General features: G+C 60.4%; 1 protein-coding gene across 1 annotated transcript, besides 2 other annotated features; it reads right to left on the minus strand.

Moving 5' to 3' along the window:
• Positions 1–12152: a sequence feature (areas not merged during assembly with more than two copies in the genome that could not be assigned to a particular haplotype).
• Tc00.1047053511453.10 (dispersed gene family protein 1 (DGF-1), putative) lies at positions 4158–12152 on the minus strand (the record flags this gene model as incomplete). The annotated part of the gene is made up of 1 exon (XM_801992.1): positions 4158–12152. A coding segment is annotated over one exon (7995 nt), but the record flags the coding sequence as incomplete, so codon positions are not given.
• Positions 9627–9674: a microsatellite.

A 12152-nucleotide genomic window follows, 5' to 3' on the forward strand; every position in this document is an offset into this window, starting at 1 on the left:
CAAAAGGCTTTCGTCGCTCAGCACCAACCCCGCGTTGCGCCGTGTCGTCAAATAAAAAAAGTGAGGATGACAGAGTGCATCATCAGGGAAATCGTCCTCATATGTGGGAAACGGCATCGCACCCGCCGGAAACAGGTGCGCATGGTGTCCCTCCACGTCAGCCGCGCAGCCTGTCAGATGAAGAAAAATTAGGTGAAACGGAAGTCAGCGCACTCACCTCCACCCCAGGCAGTTTTATCAGGACGGTCGAATCATCAAGTCGGGGGCTCCACACTTGTTGAGGGATATTGTGACCATCTGACAAGTCCACGTGCATGTCCACATAATGTCCAACTTCCTTTCCCACCTCTGCATGCGCCCGCATCGTCTTTTAAACCACATCCAGGAGAGATCAGATGACGAGTGGCACCTGTTCAGCCGGCGCCGTTCCAGTCCTTAAAGCACCGAAGATCAAAGCCCAAAATCAATGGCCATCAATCAGTGATGCCGTTGACACAAGACCTCCTCTGGCCAACGCCAGACACTTGTTCCGGAGTACATGTTATCCCATGCCTCGCTGACGCCGCCCTCAGCGTCCTACACAGGTACGCCGTGCATTCACTCCCAAAATACGGATGTGGACTACACCTCAAGAAAACTGCACAATGAACCTGCAAACTGCTCGTTGAAAGTTGCCATTGTGTTGAGCGTCAGAGGCAACGCACTCACACGTCGCAGCTCCTCAGAAGATCAAAGAAGATAGCAACCATCAGTCAATTGGGATGGGTCTCGCAAACCCCTTGCGACTTTTGTCCGATGGGATGCTTCAGTGCATATGAAACCTTGTCTGTGGGACGGAACGCCTATTCTCTCTAAAAAAGCAAGAATAAACTCACGGGAGAAGAATACGTAATATAGCGGAAGCAAAATGCCACAAATAAGAAGGAACGGTGAAAACATTATATGGAGGGGTATAAATAAGAAAATAAGCATTGATCAATGTGTAGATATATCGATATGGGCATGAGTATCAAAACGATACTTTATTCATATTCATTGATGCATCTGTATAGATATGGATATATCCCTTCGCTCCCCTAAAATTTGACAGATTTCTTGGTTTCTTGGTTTATTGAATTGCTATTTTATAAGCTGCGTATGTATGTAGATAGACATGTAAATATCGGTATTAATATCTATTCAGCGCTGTTGATATATATATTGCTACTATCCCTCGTGTCTTCTCAAATAAATACGAAGGCCCACACGCCAGCCACCATCGCAGAGCACGTCCGCCCAACGATCGGAGATGTGAAAGAGAGCCCGGCACCCGAAGGGGGAGCCGCAGCGGAGGCCGTAAAGCACACACCACCGCTACGCACCCGCCCCGGGGATAGCGCGGTGGCTCGATAATCCGTTGTCGCCAAGAATCAATAAAACAACATATCACAGAACCAACCAAAAATGGACGCTATAAATGAGAAAAGGGAGAAGAGGGCAGCCTGCCAGGAGCAAATACGACCTGCCGCATCTGCAAGGGGCCTCGTGTCTTCCCGCCGCGCGGAGATACTGCTGGGGCAGAGACCTTCCGCCTCAAAATGGAAGCACACCAATATTTCTGTGAAGCGCGGCTTCCTCACCTCTCCAATGTCCACTCCATGCTTTTTTCTGGGTGCCTGCAGAGCCGAGCAGCGGAGTAAATGCTGACCTGCCTCTCCGCACAGTTCCGGTCGGCCGGTTTTCACAACGTCCGGTCGATGCCCGTGGCGTGCCGTGCGGTAGTGGGTCAGTCAGTCACTGCTGTGGCACTGACACCCGCACGCTAAACGGCAAAACCAAACTGGTGGGGATCCCATCGGGATGTCGTCACCGGGCAACGTGCGCCTTCTCGGCGGCCTGAGCCCTCTGCCTTCGTGACATCGGCGACAGCGTGACGTCCATCAACGCATGTGTGCGTGCCATTTTAGGCGCATGCTGCACTCTTTCTCGGTGGCATTCTCCTGTGCAGAGACGGGGTTTTTGTGTAGGTTGGATGTTCTTCATGCGGAGGTTCAAGCCTTGCAGAGCGTGGTTATTTAATCCCCATTTTTAGTGTCACGAATTTCTTGCTTTCGGGTGTTTGTGCCGTGTGTGAGTGGTCAACCCCCGGCATTGCCCGCCTGCCCGTCACATTAAAAGCGTTTACAAAGTGCTTCCCTCTTCGGTGCCGACTGTGGCTCTGTTCTGGAGCGTTCGTGTGCTCGTATGCGGGACAGTGGTCCCGCTTTTGCTTGAGCCCTCAATTCGCACAGTAAATGCATTCGAGCGCGGTGCATGCCGTCAGAGCGTTATATTCCTGGCAGCGCCCCCTATTTGTCGGGGGAACTCTTGCTTGTGGAAGTGCCGAAGATGAATTACGGTTTCGGATTGCTTGTCCTACGACGCCGTGCGGAAACTGCATGAGAGTGGCTTCGGCCTGGGCCGTGCGGTCTGCAGCGGAGGTGCGATCGGCGTGCCGTCTCTCGCTCTCGTCCCCGCTCAAGTGGCGGGTGTTGGTTCCGGTGGGATTTCTGGCGGTTCCGACTCACCGGGAAAGTTGAATTCCCGCAGCTCCTTGGGGCGCGTCATGCCCTGGGCGTCAGCCATGTGCGTCACGACACTAATGAAGCAGCTGCAGTGCTTGCCGCACACCGGGCAGTCTGCCGGCCGTCGGATCGTGGTGGGGTGGGTCCAGCGGGAGGAGGAGGCGTTTCCGTACTAAGTCCTTTGCGTGCCTGCTGTGCGGCATCCGCGCCGCGCCAACAGCATGTGCGTGGGATGGCGAGTTGCAGTGGTCGTAGCAGCCATCCGTATTGTGTGGGAAACTCCGCTGCGGAGGCGGTCCAGTGCGGCCTCTACCCCACGAGTGAGGGTGGCGTCCGTGCGCGTCAGTTCCCAGTCGCCTCTTACGGCGGAGCGGCGAGCCTCTGGCTTGAGCTGTCGGGCACGATTAATACGTTCGGCCAATGCGACGACGCCGGTGGTCCATGTGTCTGTGAGCTGCGAGAGATCAGACGCCTTCTCGGATTTCGTATCACAAGCTTCGCTCCGGGACACCTCGCAGTGGCCAAGGACAAGCTGCATCCGTGTGCGCGCTCCTCGGCGCTGCGGGCAATAAAAAATGGTACGTCCACGATGTGAGTCACCAGGTGATCCAGAACCGTCGACATGTGTTCGCGTGCCTCCACGGTTCGACGAGTAGGTGCATGGGCGCACGCTGCCGTGGAAAAAGTCCCGGTAAATATCGTACTCCCCATGCTAACGCCACATCCCTCTGTGTCTGCTGTGGTGCATGAATTACGCACGACCGGAAGAAATTGGGAAAAGAAGGAATTCCTCGTGGAGGCTTCCTCGTACCAGCGTGGCCAATCCACGACCATATCCCTTGCCTGTGGAATGCGGTGTGCCAAATAAATCAAAGGCCGCGCCGTGAAGGGATGTACTAATAGCCGGAAGTGGCCGCCACACCTCCTGCACACACAAAACGTGCGGGCTGTAGCGGGCAACAAATCCCAATGCCGCGTCATCCAAGGCTCCCACGTTCCACGTGCACACATGAGGGATCCGGCCTTGGCGGCGGTGCGCTCGAGGACAAGTGTGGAACGTGACTGGGAGGGCTTGGTCCGTCACTTTCACCGCTAATAAGACATCGATCACCCCGTGCACTCGCCACGCCAGGGCAGCCCGAAATCACAGCAATACGTCGCGCCTCAATACATAATCCCGCTCGAAGGCGTTCCTGGATGCCTGGAGCCCTGCTCCTACTCTGTCGCCGCTTTGCTCCTGCAAAAGTTTATGCCCCCTGCATGTAAACCCACGATAAGGCAGAGCTGCAATTCATTAATTCCGCTAGGCGGTTCACCGTATCCTTCCTCCATTGCACAAAATGAGCGTTGAGTTCCTCGCACGCAACTCCATGAAATTACAGTCCGGTACAAAATGACATCAGGAGTAACAAGAGCGACAACTCAATCCCCTTCCACACAATCAGCGTGGAACGGGAAAAACTCCTGGAAGCACCCGCTCAAAAAAGAAACAAATCGATAGTAACAACAATCAACAACACTATCGGTGCTGTTAACGATGGCTGGCTGTGGGGCGCAGCACAGCCGTGGACTCTCAACAAACATCGCATGCTTACTAATTCCGCGTGTTACACGTCACATGGCAGCGTAATCGATCATACGGCTCGCACTGGATGCACGGTCCAGCGGGCTCAGCGCGTCTGAGCGGGTGTCACCAGCCATGGGCTGCAACGGCGGTGCGGGTGGCCGGTACGACGACGCGCCGGTGGTGCCTGAGGCGTAAGATGATGACGTCATTTCGTGCGGCTTCTGCGCGTCCTCGTCGCTCTCCTCGTCATCTCGCAGCAGCGCCTCCAGCCCACCACGCCGCGGCTCGCGCAGCTCCTGCCAGTGGCGGTCCTCCGCGTACCACACAACGACGCTGTACACAGTGACCGCAAGCAGCACAGTCGTCAGCAGCAGCACGATAGCCGCGTACGCCCTCGCTTTGCCGTCGCTCGGCGCAAGATGGTTGGCCGCGCTCACCACGCACTGCGCCGTAAGCAGCAGAAAGCTCGCCGTGTGCATCACCGTCAGGAAGGACGAGCGCATCATGTTCGTGAAGGCAACCACGCCCGCACCCGCAACCAGCACAGCCGCCATGCAGAAGTACTGGACGTGGCAGCCTCCCACGGGCGGGTGCACAGCCGCAATCAGGCCCACCACACACAGCACCGACAGCTGGAACACGCACCAGCACACGTGGCTGCCCCTCATGTTCGTCAGCAGTCCGCCGTACATCCGCTGCTGCGCCGCGGGGTGCCAATACCCGACGGGGTACAGCAGGCGCTCGTGCAGCGGCTTCCTCGAAAACTGCCAGTACCTCGTGAAGCTCGCTCCCACGTGGCGGGCAATCAAGTAGCACACGCCAGCAGGAAACGCCACACCGTACAGCACGCCAACGACACCAACCACGCGGTGATGCCCGCGGGCGCCGGGCATCGCCAGTGCGAGCACGGAGCCGAAGAAAATACCAAGGTGCATCGCGTGCGCCACGACGTACGTCAGGCTCGGGAAGCGCATCGCCGCCCACGCACTCGCCGCGTCCACGCCGCGCCACCGCTGGAAGGCGGCCGTCACACCGCAGTGCACGCACCCGAACACTGCGGCCAGCAGCGCGTTGCCCACCACCATCCACAGCGGGTTAAGGGCAGCGAACACTGACAGGAAGTACGGCAGCGCAACGGTGCTCGCACGCTCCTGCGCCGAGGCGCATGGCATCCTCGCAAACACGCCGAGCGCCTGCATCTCCAGGACGGAGCCGAGCCCGCCGGTCACCACCACGGCAACAGCCGCCGCACCCGCAACAACGCCGGTGATCGCCGAGAGGGCGTTGGCAGCAGCGGGCAGCGTGTTCGACCTGATCGTGAAGGACCCAAGCAGCACACCCTTGCAGCCGCCAAACACCGCCACAGCGTCGCACCGAATGACTATCGTCTCGTCGGCATCAATGAAGTAACCGCGGTGCATGGGCACAGCCAGCTCCAGGACGGTGGACGGATTCGTCGCGTTGCGCATCCACGTCGCGTTGCTCAGCATCGCTCCCCACGGACCGCCAAACCCGCGCGGCTGTGCCGTCGACACCGGCACGAAGCTCAGGTGCGTGCCGAGCTGCGGGTCGCTTGCCCATCGAAACGGCGGCGGCAGCGCCACCATCAGCCGCGTCGGGACGACGCTCCCACCGCCGCGAATGTCGTTCTGCGTCAGGCTCCCACCAGCCGCCGTCGTCGTCACGGCAAGCGTCGGGCACGCCACGTCGCTCCACCACAGCGTGCCGCTCACCGACGCTGTGGGGGTCCGCGTGGGCGGCAGCGCCATCGTCTCCGTCACCTGCAGCGCCTCCGTCGGCCCGTACGGCGTCGGACTGTAGTGCGTCGTGCTCAGGCCCAGCGTCCATGTCGGTGTCGGGCTGCGCGTCTCCGTCAGCGTCGCCGTGTGGCTCAGCAGCGGCATGCCGGGCGTGCGGTTGCACCCGTCCACGTGCGGCAGGTACACTGGCAGGCAGTCGCGCCCGTACCCGCCCTCAGCACAGCGGCAGCCGCACGACGCAGACATCGCCCTCGTCGCAACTGCAAAGCAGCGCACGTCGGCATCGCACACGCCACACGCCACGGGACGAAATTCCCCGATGATGCCGGCAGACCTGTAGTCCATCGGCTGCAGCGCCTGCCCGTTGAGCGTCAGGCACCCTACGACGAAATTTCGGCCGGCACCCCCAAGCGCAACGGTGCCGTCCATCACGACGGGCCCACTGCCGGCGTTCCCGTGGAGCGTCAGCGTGCTCTGCACGAGGTCCGCACTGCGCGGGTACGACGGCAGCGACAGGAGCCTGCCACTGATGCTGTTGCCGCGCACCGAAAGCCACGACCCGGACACGAACGACGCCGACCCCCGCAGCTCCAGCAGCGCGCCATCGGTCAGCACACCGGCGTTGTCATTCACTACGACGGCAGACGCGTTGGCCTCCACCCCGCTGCCAAACACCAACCCATGCGCGGCGTACACCTGGCTCCCCGACACGCGCAGCACAGCGCCCCCCGAGGCAACCACGCGCGCACTCGCGTACAACGCATATTCGCCACCGAGCACAGCCGCGTCCAGCGCAACGCCGCCACCGACAAGCTCCAGTCCGGCACCGTCCACCACCACCGTCCGCCCACCAGTCACCACGGTCACGAGGGCAACGCCGGACACAACCAGCACGGACCGCACGAGCCGCAGGCCCGACAGCACCAGCACCGGTGCGTACGGCGAGGACTGCGAGCCGGGAAGATACACAAGCGGCGTCGGCCTCGCGGCAACCAGCAGGGAGTCCGCCACCGTCAGCACAGACCCCGCAGGAAACGTGCCGGTCAGCACAAGCGCACCGTTCAGCGCCTCCACATCGCACACGGACAGCTCCACCGGCCCGCCCTCGTCGCTCCCCGCCGCCCCCGCACCGCGCAACGCTCCACCGCCCATCACGCACAGCACGGCGCCGTTCAGCAGCGATACTTTCTGCACAACGATCCGCACGCCGTCCCGCGCCATCCACGGTACGTAGAGCACCGGACTCACGCCGTCCAGCACAACATGGCGCAGCGTCACCTCGCTCGCGCCGGCAGGCACAACGAACACCGACTGCACCGTCACGCCCTCGCGGACAAACACACTCGACGCGGTGCCCACAGCGGGCGGCAGCACGGGAGCACCCACAGGCACGCACGCCTCGCCGTACCCGCCGCTGCCGCAATCGCACACGCAAACACCGTTCATCATGCTCGCAGACGCCGTCCCGGGCGCGTAGCAGTGCGTGACCCTGTCGCAGGCGTCGCATCCAGCAACGTCGATGCTCCCAGCGTCGCCAAAACCAGCCGCTGCGTACTCCTCCGCCGTCGACAGGACACGCCCACCAGCGTCGTTGCACGCCACCCTCAAATGCGCCCCAGCCGAGAGCGACAGGCTCGCCGACAGCATCCGCGGCAGCAGCGCTCGGTTGCGCACAAAGCTCAGCGTGCTCCCAGCAGCGGTCACGGTGTCAGCCGCGTAGAGCATCTCCCTCGAGACGCCGTCGTGCACGTTGCCCTTCGCCAGCAGCATCGACCCACCATCCAGCCTCACCGTCGAATAAAACGTCACCGCGTGGTCCTCCGTCGACAAGAATTCGCCCCGCACAAGCGCCACTGCGGAGCCCGACACGCTCACAGCCCCGCGCACAGACACCGCGTGCTTGCACAGCAGGAAATCGCTGTCAACAAACGCCACCACGGAGCCACCGCTGGCCGCAACACCGCCCTCCACAGACACGCACAGCCCCAGCGCCGTCTGCACCGACAGCCCGTCCACGTACAGCGCTCCGCGCGACGACAGCGCCACGCTGCCAACCACCAACACGCCAACAGCGTCGCGGAACACCGCCGCCACATGCGTGCGCGCAATGGTCAGCACGCTCCCAGTCAGATTCACGCTGTGCACCACGAGGCACGCGGACGCGTCGCCAAGGCCGTAAGCGTCGCGATACGCAACACGCTTCTCCGCGATCAGCACCGAGTCCACCACAGTGACGCGCGAGCCCGGCGGAAATAGGTTCGCCACCACCACGCCGCCGCCAGAGCGCGACTCAAGCCCGCTGATCAACACATCGGCGCGCTGTCCAGCAGGCGGGTCGGAACGCCACCCAACAACGTACAGGCTCGCTCCGCCCAAAAACGTGCAGTTCGCCAGCGTCACGTTGCGCACGCTCCCTGACATCGACTCCACGTCCACCACGACATCCGCCGCAAAGGTCACACCAACGTAGCACGCTACCGACGTCCCGAGACCGGCGTTCACCTCCACATCCACACGCACGTCACGCACGCACAAGTCGGCGCCGTCAGTGCTCGGCGGCTCGGGGACAGCAACGGGCAGGCACGCATCGCCGTGACCGCCCTCAGCGCAATTGCAGGCGCAGCCATCACTCGAGGCCGTCGTCGTGTACGCGGGGAAGCACGACGCCGCAAGGATGCATGGGTCGCTGCAGCTCAGGATATTGGCATTGTACACGGACGGGATGCTGTATTTCACTCTCTCCTCGCCGTTCACACTGTTGCACGCAGCCACAATCGCTCCGTTTGTGATATCGCGGGACCCTGTGGATATCCGCACAACTGTCGGCGTGCCCGTGCTGGACATGAATCGGTTGCCGGAAACAAACACCGTGGAGTCGCGGAGATTCACTTTGGGATAAAGGGAAGCAAACGCTTCCGATGGGGATTCACGGCAGAGGTTGCCGCTCAACTGCAGCCAGGAGTTGTAGTAGATGTATGAAGAGTGGCTTGAAAAAAAAACAACCGAGCTTCTCTGCATCTCGTTGCCCTGAAACACAACCGCTGACCGAGACTCCACACGTAATGCCAAAATTAGTAATAAAAAGTACCTCACGGGTCTCGTCACAAGATTGCCCCGGACCACCACGGCAGAGTTGTTCAGTACACTCAGCGACAAGGACTGGCTAAAACCCTCAATATTTATCAGCGTACTGCCACCGCCGTCCATATGAAGCGTGTTGCCCACCACCGCAAACACGGAGTGCCAAGACACCCTCAGCGCAGATCTGACAACGTAAATTGCGATTGACGATGCCGTCACGGTCTGAAACACATTGCCACTGAGCACCACCGCGGAGTCATTGGCGATCACCATTCCATTCATCGCAACGCACGACGGGATCCATATGTCCAATCCCGACCGAGGAATCAGCCTCGTGACAGTAAAGCGGTTCCCGCTGATCGTAATGTTCGTGTGCGGTGGAAACCCACCCTCCGGACTGAGCAGCGCGTCACTAAAGGTGCTGCCAGTGACGACGATGTGCAGCGACCCCACAGTGGCGTGCGCGTTGCCCAACAGCAACAGCACGGCGCCGTCCCTCCACGTGCATCCATCGAACGTTATTTTCACCACGTCGCCCGTCATCGCCCCAACCAGCACCGTCAGGCTCATGCCGCCCCCGCTGAACGTCACGTTGCGGTAGCACAGCCACGACAGCCCGTCGCCCACAGACTGCGCAACCTCGGGGTACACCATGTCGCTGATGCACTCACCAACCAGCGGTGGCGGCGGTGTGGGCGGCAGTGGCGGCGACGGCGGTGGCGGGCCAGCAGGCACAGGCGCAGGGGCACACACATCGCCGTGCCCTCCAGCAGCGCACTGGCACTTGCAGTCAACGACCTCCGTCGTCAGCGGAGCGAAGCAGTCGCCGTCCTTCGTGCACTCACCGCACACCGCAACCGTCGTCACGTTGGTGATGCCGTGGAGCGCCAGTTCTGCCGCCGTCGTCACCTTCCGTCCCGCGACCGTCAGACACCCAGCAACGAACCGGTAGCCGGCGTCAGCCCGCTTCAGCAAGGATACCGACAACCCCGTCGAGCCCATCTTGCAGCCCGTCAACGTTACCGCACTGCTGTCGTCAATGCTCACAAATGCGGACTCAGTGTCGTAGAACATCGCACCCACTTCCACGTCGTTGTCGCGCCAATCCAGCCAGCTTGACCGCTGAACATTCCACAATTCATCGTTACAGATGGCGTAGCGAGCTGAGCCGCTGTTCCCCACCACGCGCAACACGCTGTGATCCGACACGCTGAATCCTTGGTGCTGATACAGCAGGCTTACTCCGAATAACATCGTATTGTTGAGCAGCGCAAAAACGGAGTTGTCACTCACACTGAGACTGTGCACGTAGAACAGGTATTTGTAGCCCTCAAAGCTGCAGTACCGCAAGTACAGCGAGCTGCCACCCACCAGCGTCAGCGTCCCGATCGAGGAAAAGCCAAGTGCATCACGCCTAGTTGCATACGCCTTGACGTTGCTGACCAACAGCGTCGACGCTCTCAACACAACGTTTCCCAGCAAAAACACGCTCCACATGTTGTTCACAGTACCCGATAATTCAAACTCGAAGGATTGCACCGCATCAACCTCCGTGACGGCGATGTCGCAGTGCAGCGGAAGAGCACGTAAAAAAGCAACGGCGGAGGACCGCAATACCGTCTGGCTCACGCGGATCAGGATGCCGGATGACTCGGTCGCCCCAGCACCCCCAACAAACTGCAGCGCGGCTCCGTCAAGGAATGTGCACCCGGTGAGCGTGATGTTGATGGGAAGATGCAGCGGCATACTGTTGAAGAAGAACGTCAACACGGCACCCACGCCGCTGAATGTCACACCCACGTAGCAGTGGTGCGTCTTCCACATGTTAATCGTGAGGTCCGTCAGCGTCTGGTTCACCACGCAGCTCGTGTCGCCGTCCACGGCTCTCTCCGCTACGGGCGGCACAACCGTGTCGGGCACCTCGAGGGGAAGACACGACGCGCCATGCCATCCGTCCTTGCAGCTGCACGAGCACGAGCCGCGGTCCACCGACTCCGTCCCGGGCATGTAGCACGCCGCGTCGTCGTTGCACGTGCCACACCTGAAAAGCACCACGTCCTCCGGAAACACGCCGTCGTACGACACCTCCTCATCGTCCTGCAGGTTGCATCCAACCACAAACCGCGCGGGTGACGTCAAGATAGTGCTCCATGGAAGAAGCATGGCAAAGACAGTGTTTCCGCCCACCTGACGGTTGTGTGAAAGCACCACGGTGGTGCCGCTGCCCGACAGCTGAATTTTGTACTGGGGATACAGAATAGATAATACTGAGGCTGCACCCACGCTGTTGCCCTCCACACGCCACTGCGCACCTCCCTCGAGGGTCACCGAGCCAGACAAATGCAACAGCGCGGGATCAAAAGTTTCCGTCCCGCCAACGAAGGTGCAGTCCGCCACTCGCAGCAGCCCCGCGGAGCTCACGGTGTTATCCCCAAAAAGAATAACGCCATTGACCGCGCTCATCGTGTTGTTCTCCACGTCAATGAAGCCGCCGTTCCTCACATCAACAGCGTAAACGTAAACAGATGATTCCACACCGTCATCATCCTTCGTTGCGCTCAGCGTATTTCCTTTCAAAATAATCCCGCCACCATCAACAACAACAGCAGCGGAGAAATAAATTGCGTACCAGCTCCCCTCGATGTAGTTGTCGAGCAGCAGCAGCGTCATATTCGCACTGAGAGTAAACTTCACAAATAAAATGGCATGGCCCGACATCGTCACAATCGTACTGCCAACCACCAGTATTTGGGAGCTCACGCCAAAATCACCCTGAAACACCAACACTCCGGAATCCATCATCGAGGAGACCACGCTCACGTGCACGCGCGCACCACTCCCCTTGATCGATAGGCCCACGAGGACGCAATGTAACAGCGTGATGTTGAGTGTCTGCTGTGGCGCGTCAAAATACGACAGGTCCAGCACAATCGCGGCGGTAAAGGTCACGTTGACGAAGCACAGACCACGCACACCGGGATCAGGATAGTCCACGGAGCTGATGCTGCCACCGTGCACGCAGCGGACCTCCGTGTCCCTCGCATCGGGGAGCGGTAACGGTCCAAGGCCGTCCGGAACAGCAGCTGGCAGACACGTGTCACCGTAGCCGCCAGCAGCACACACGCACTCACAGCCGCTGATGCTGCTCGTCCTCGCAGGGAAGCACACGGCGTCCACAGTGCACGCGCCACAGTCCAACAC

Source organism: Trypanosoma cruzi, genomic scaffold (genome assembly GCF_000209065.1).
Source record: "Trypanosoma cruzi strain CL Brener 1047053517125 genomic scaffold, whole genome shotgun sequence".
NCBI classification, from domain to species: Eukaryota; Euglenozoa; class Kinetoplastea; order Trypanosomatida; family Trypanosomatidae; genus Trypanosoma; species Trypanosoma cruzi.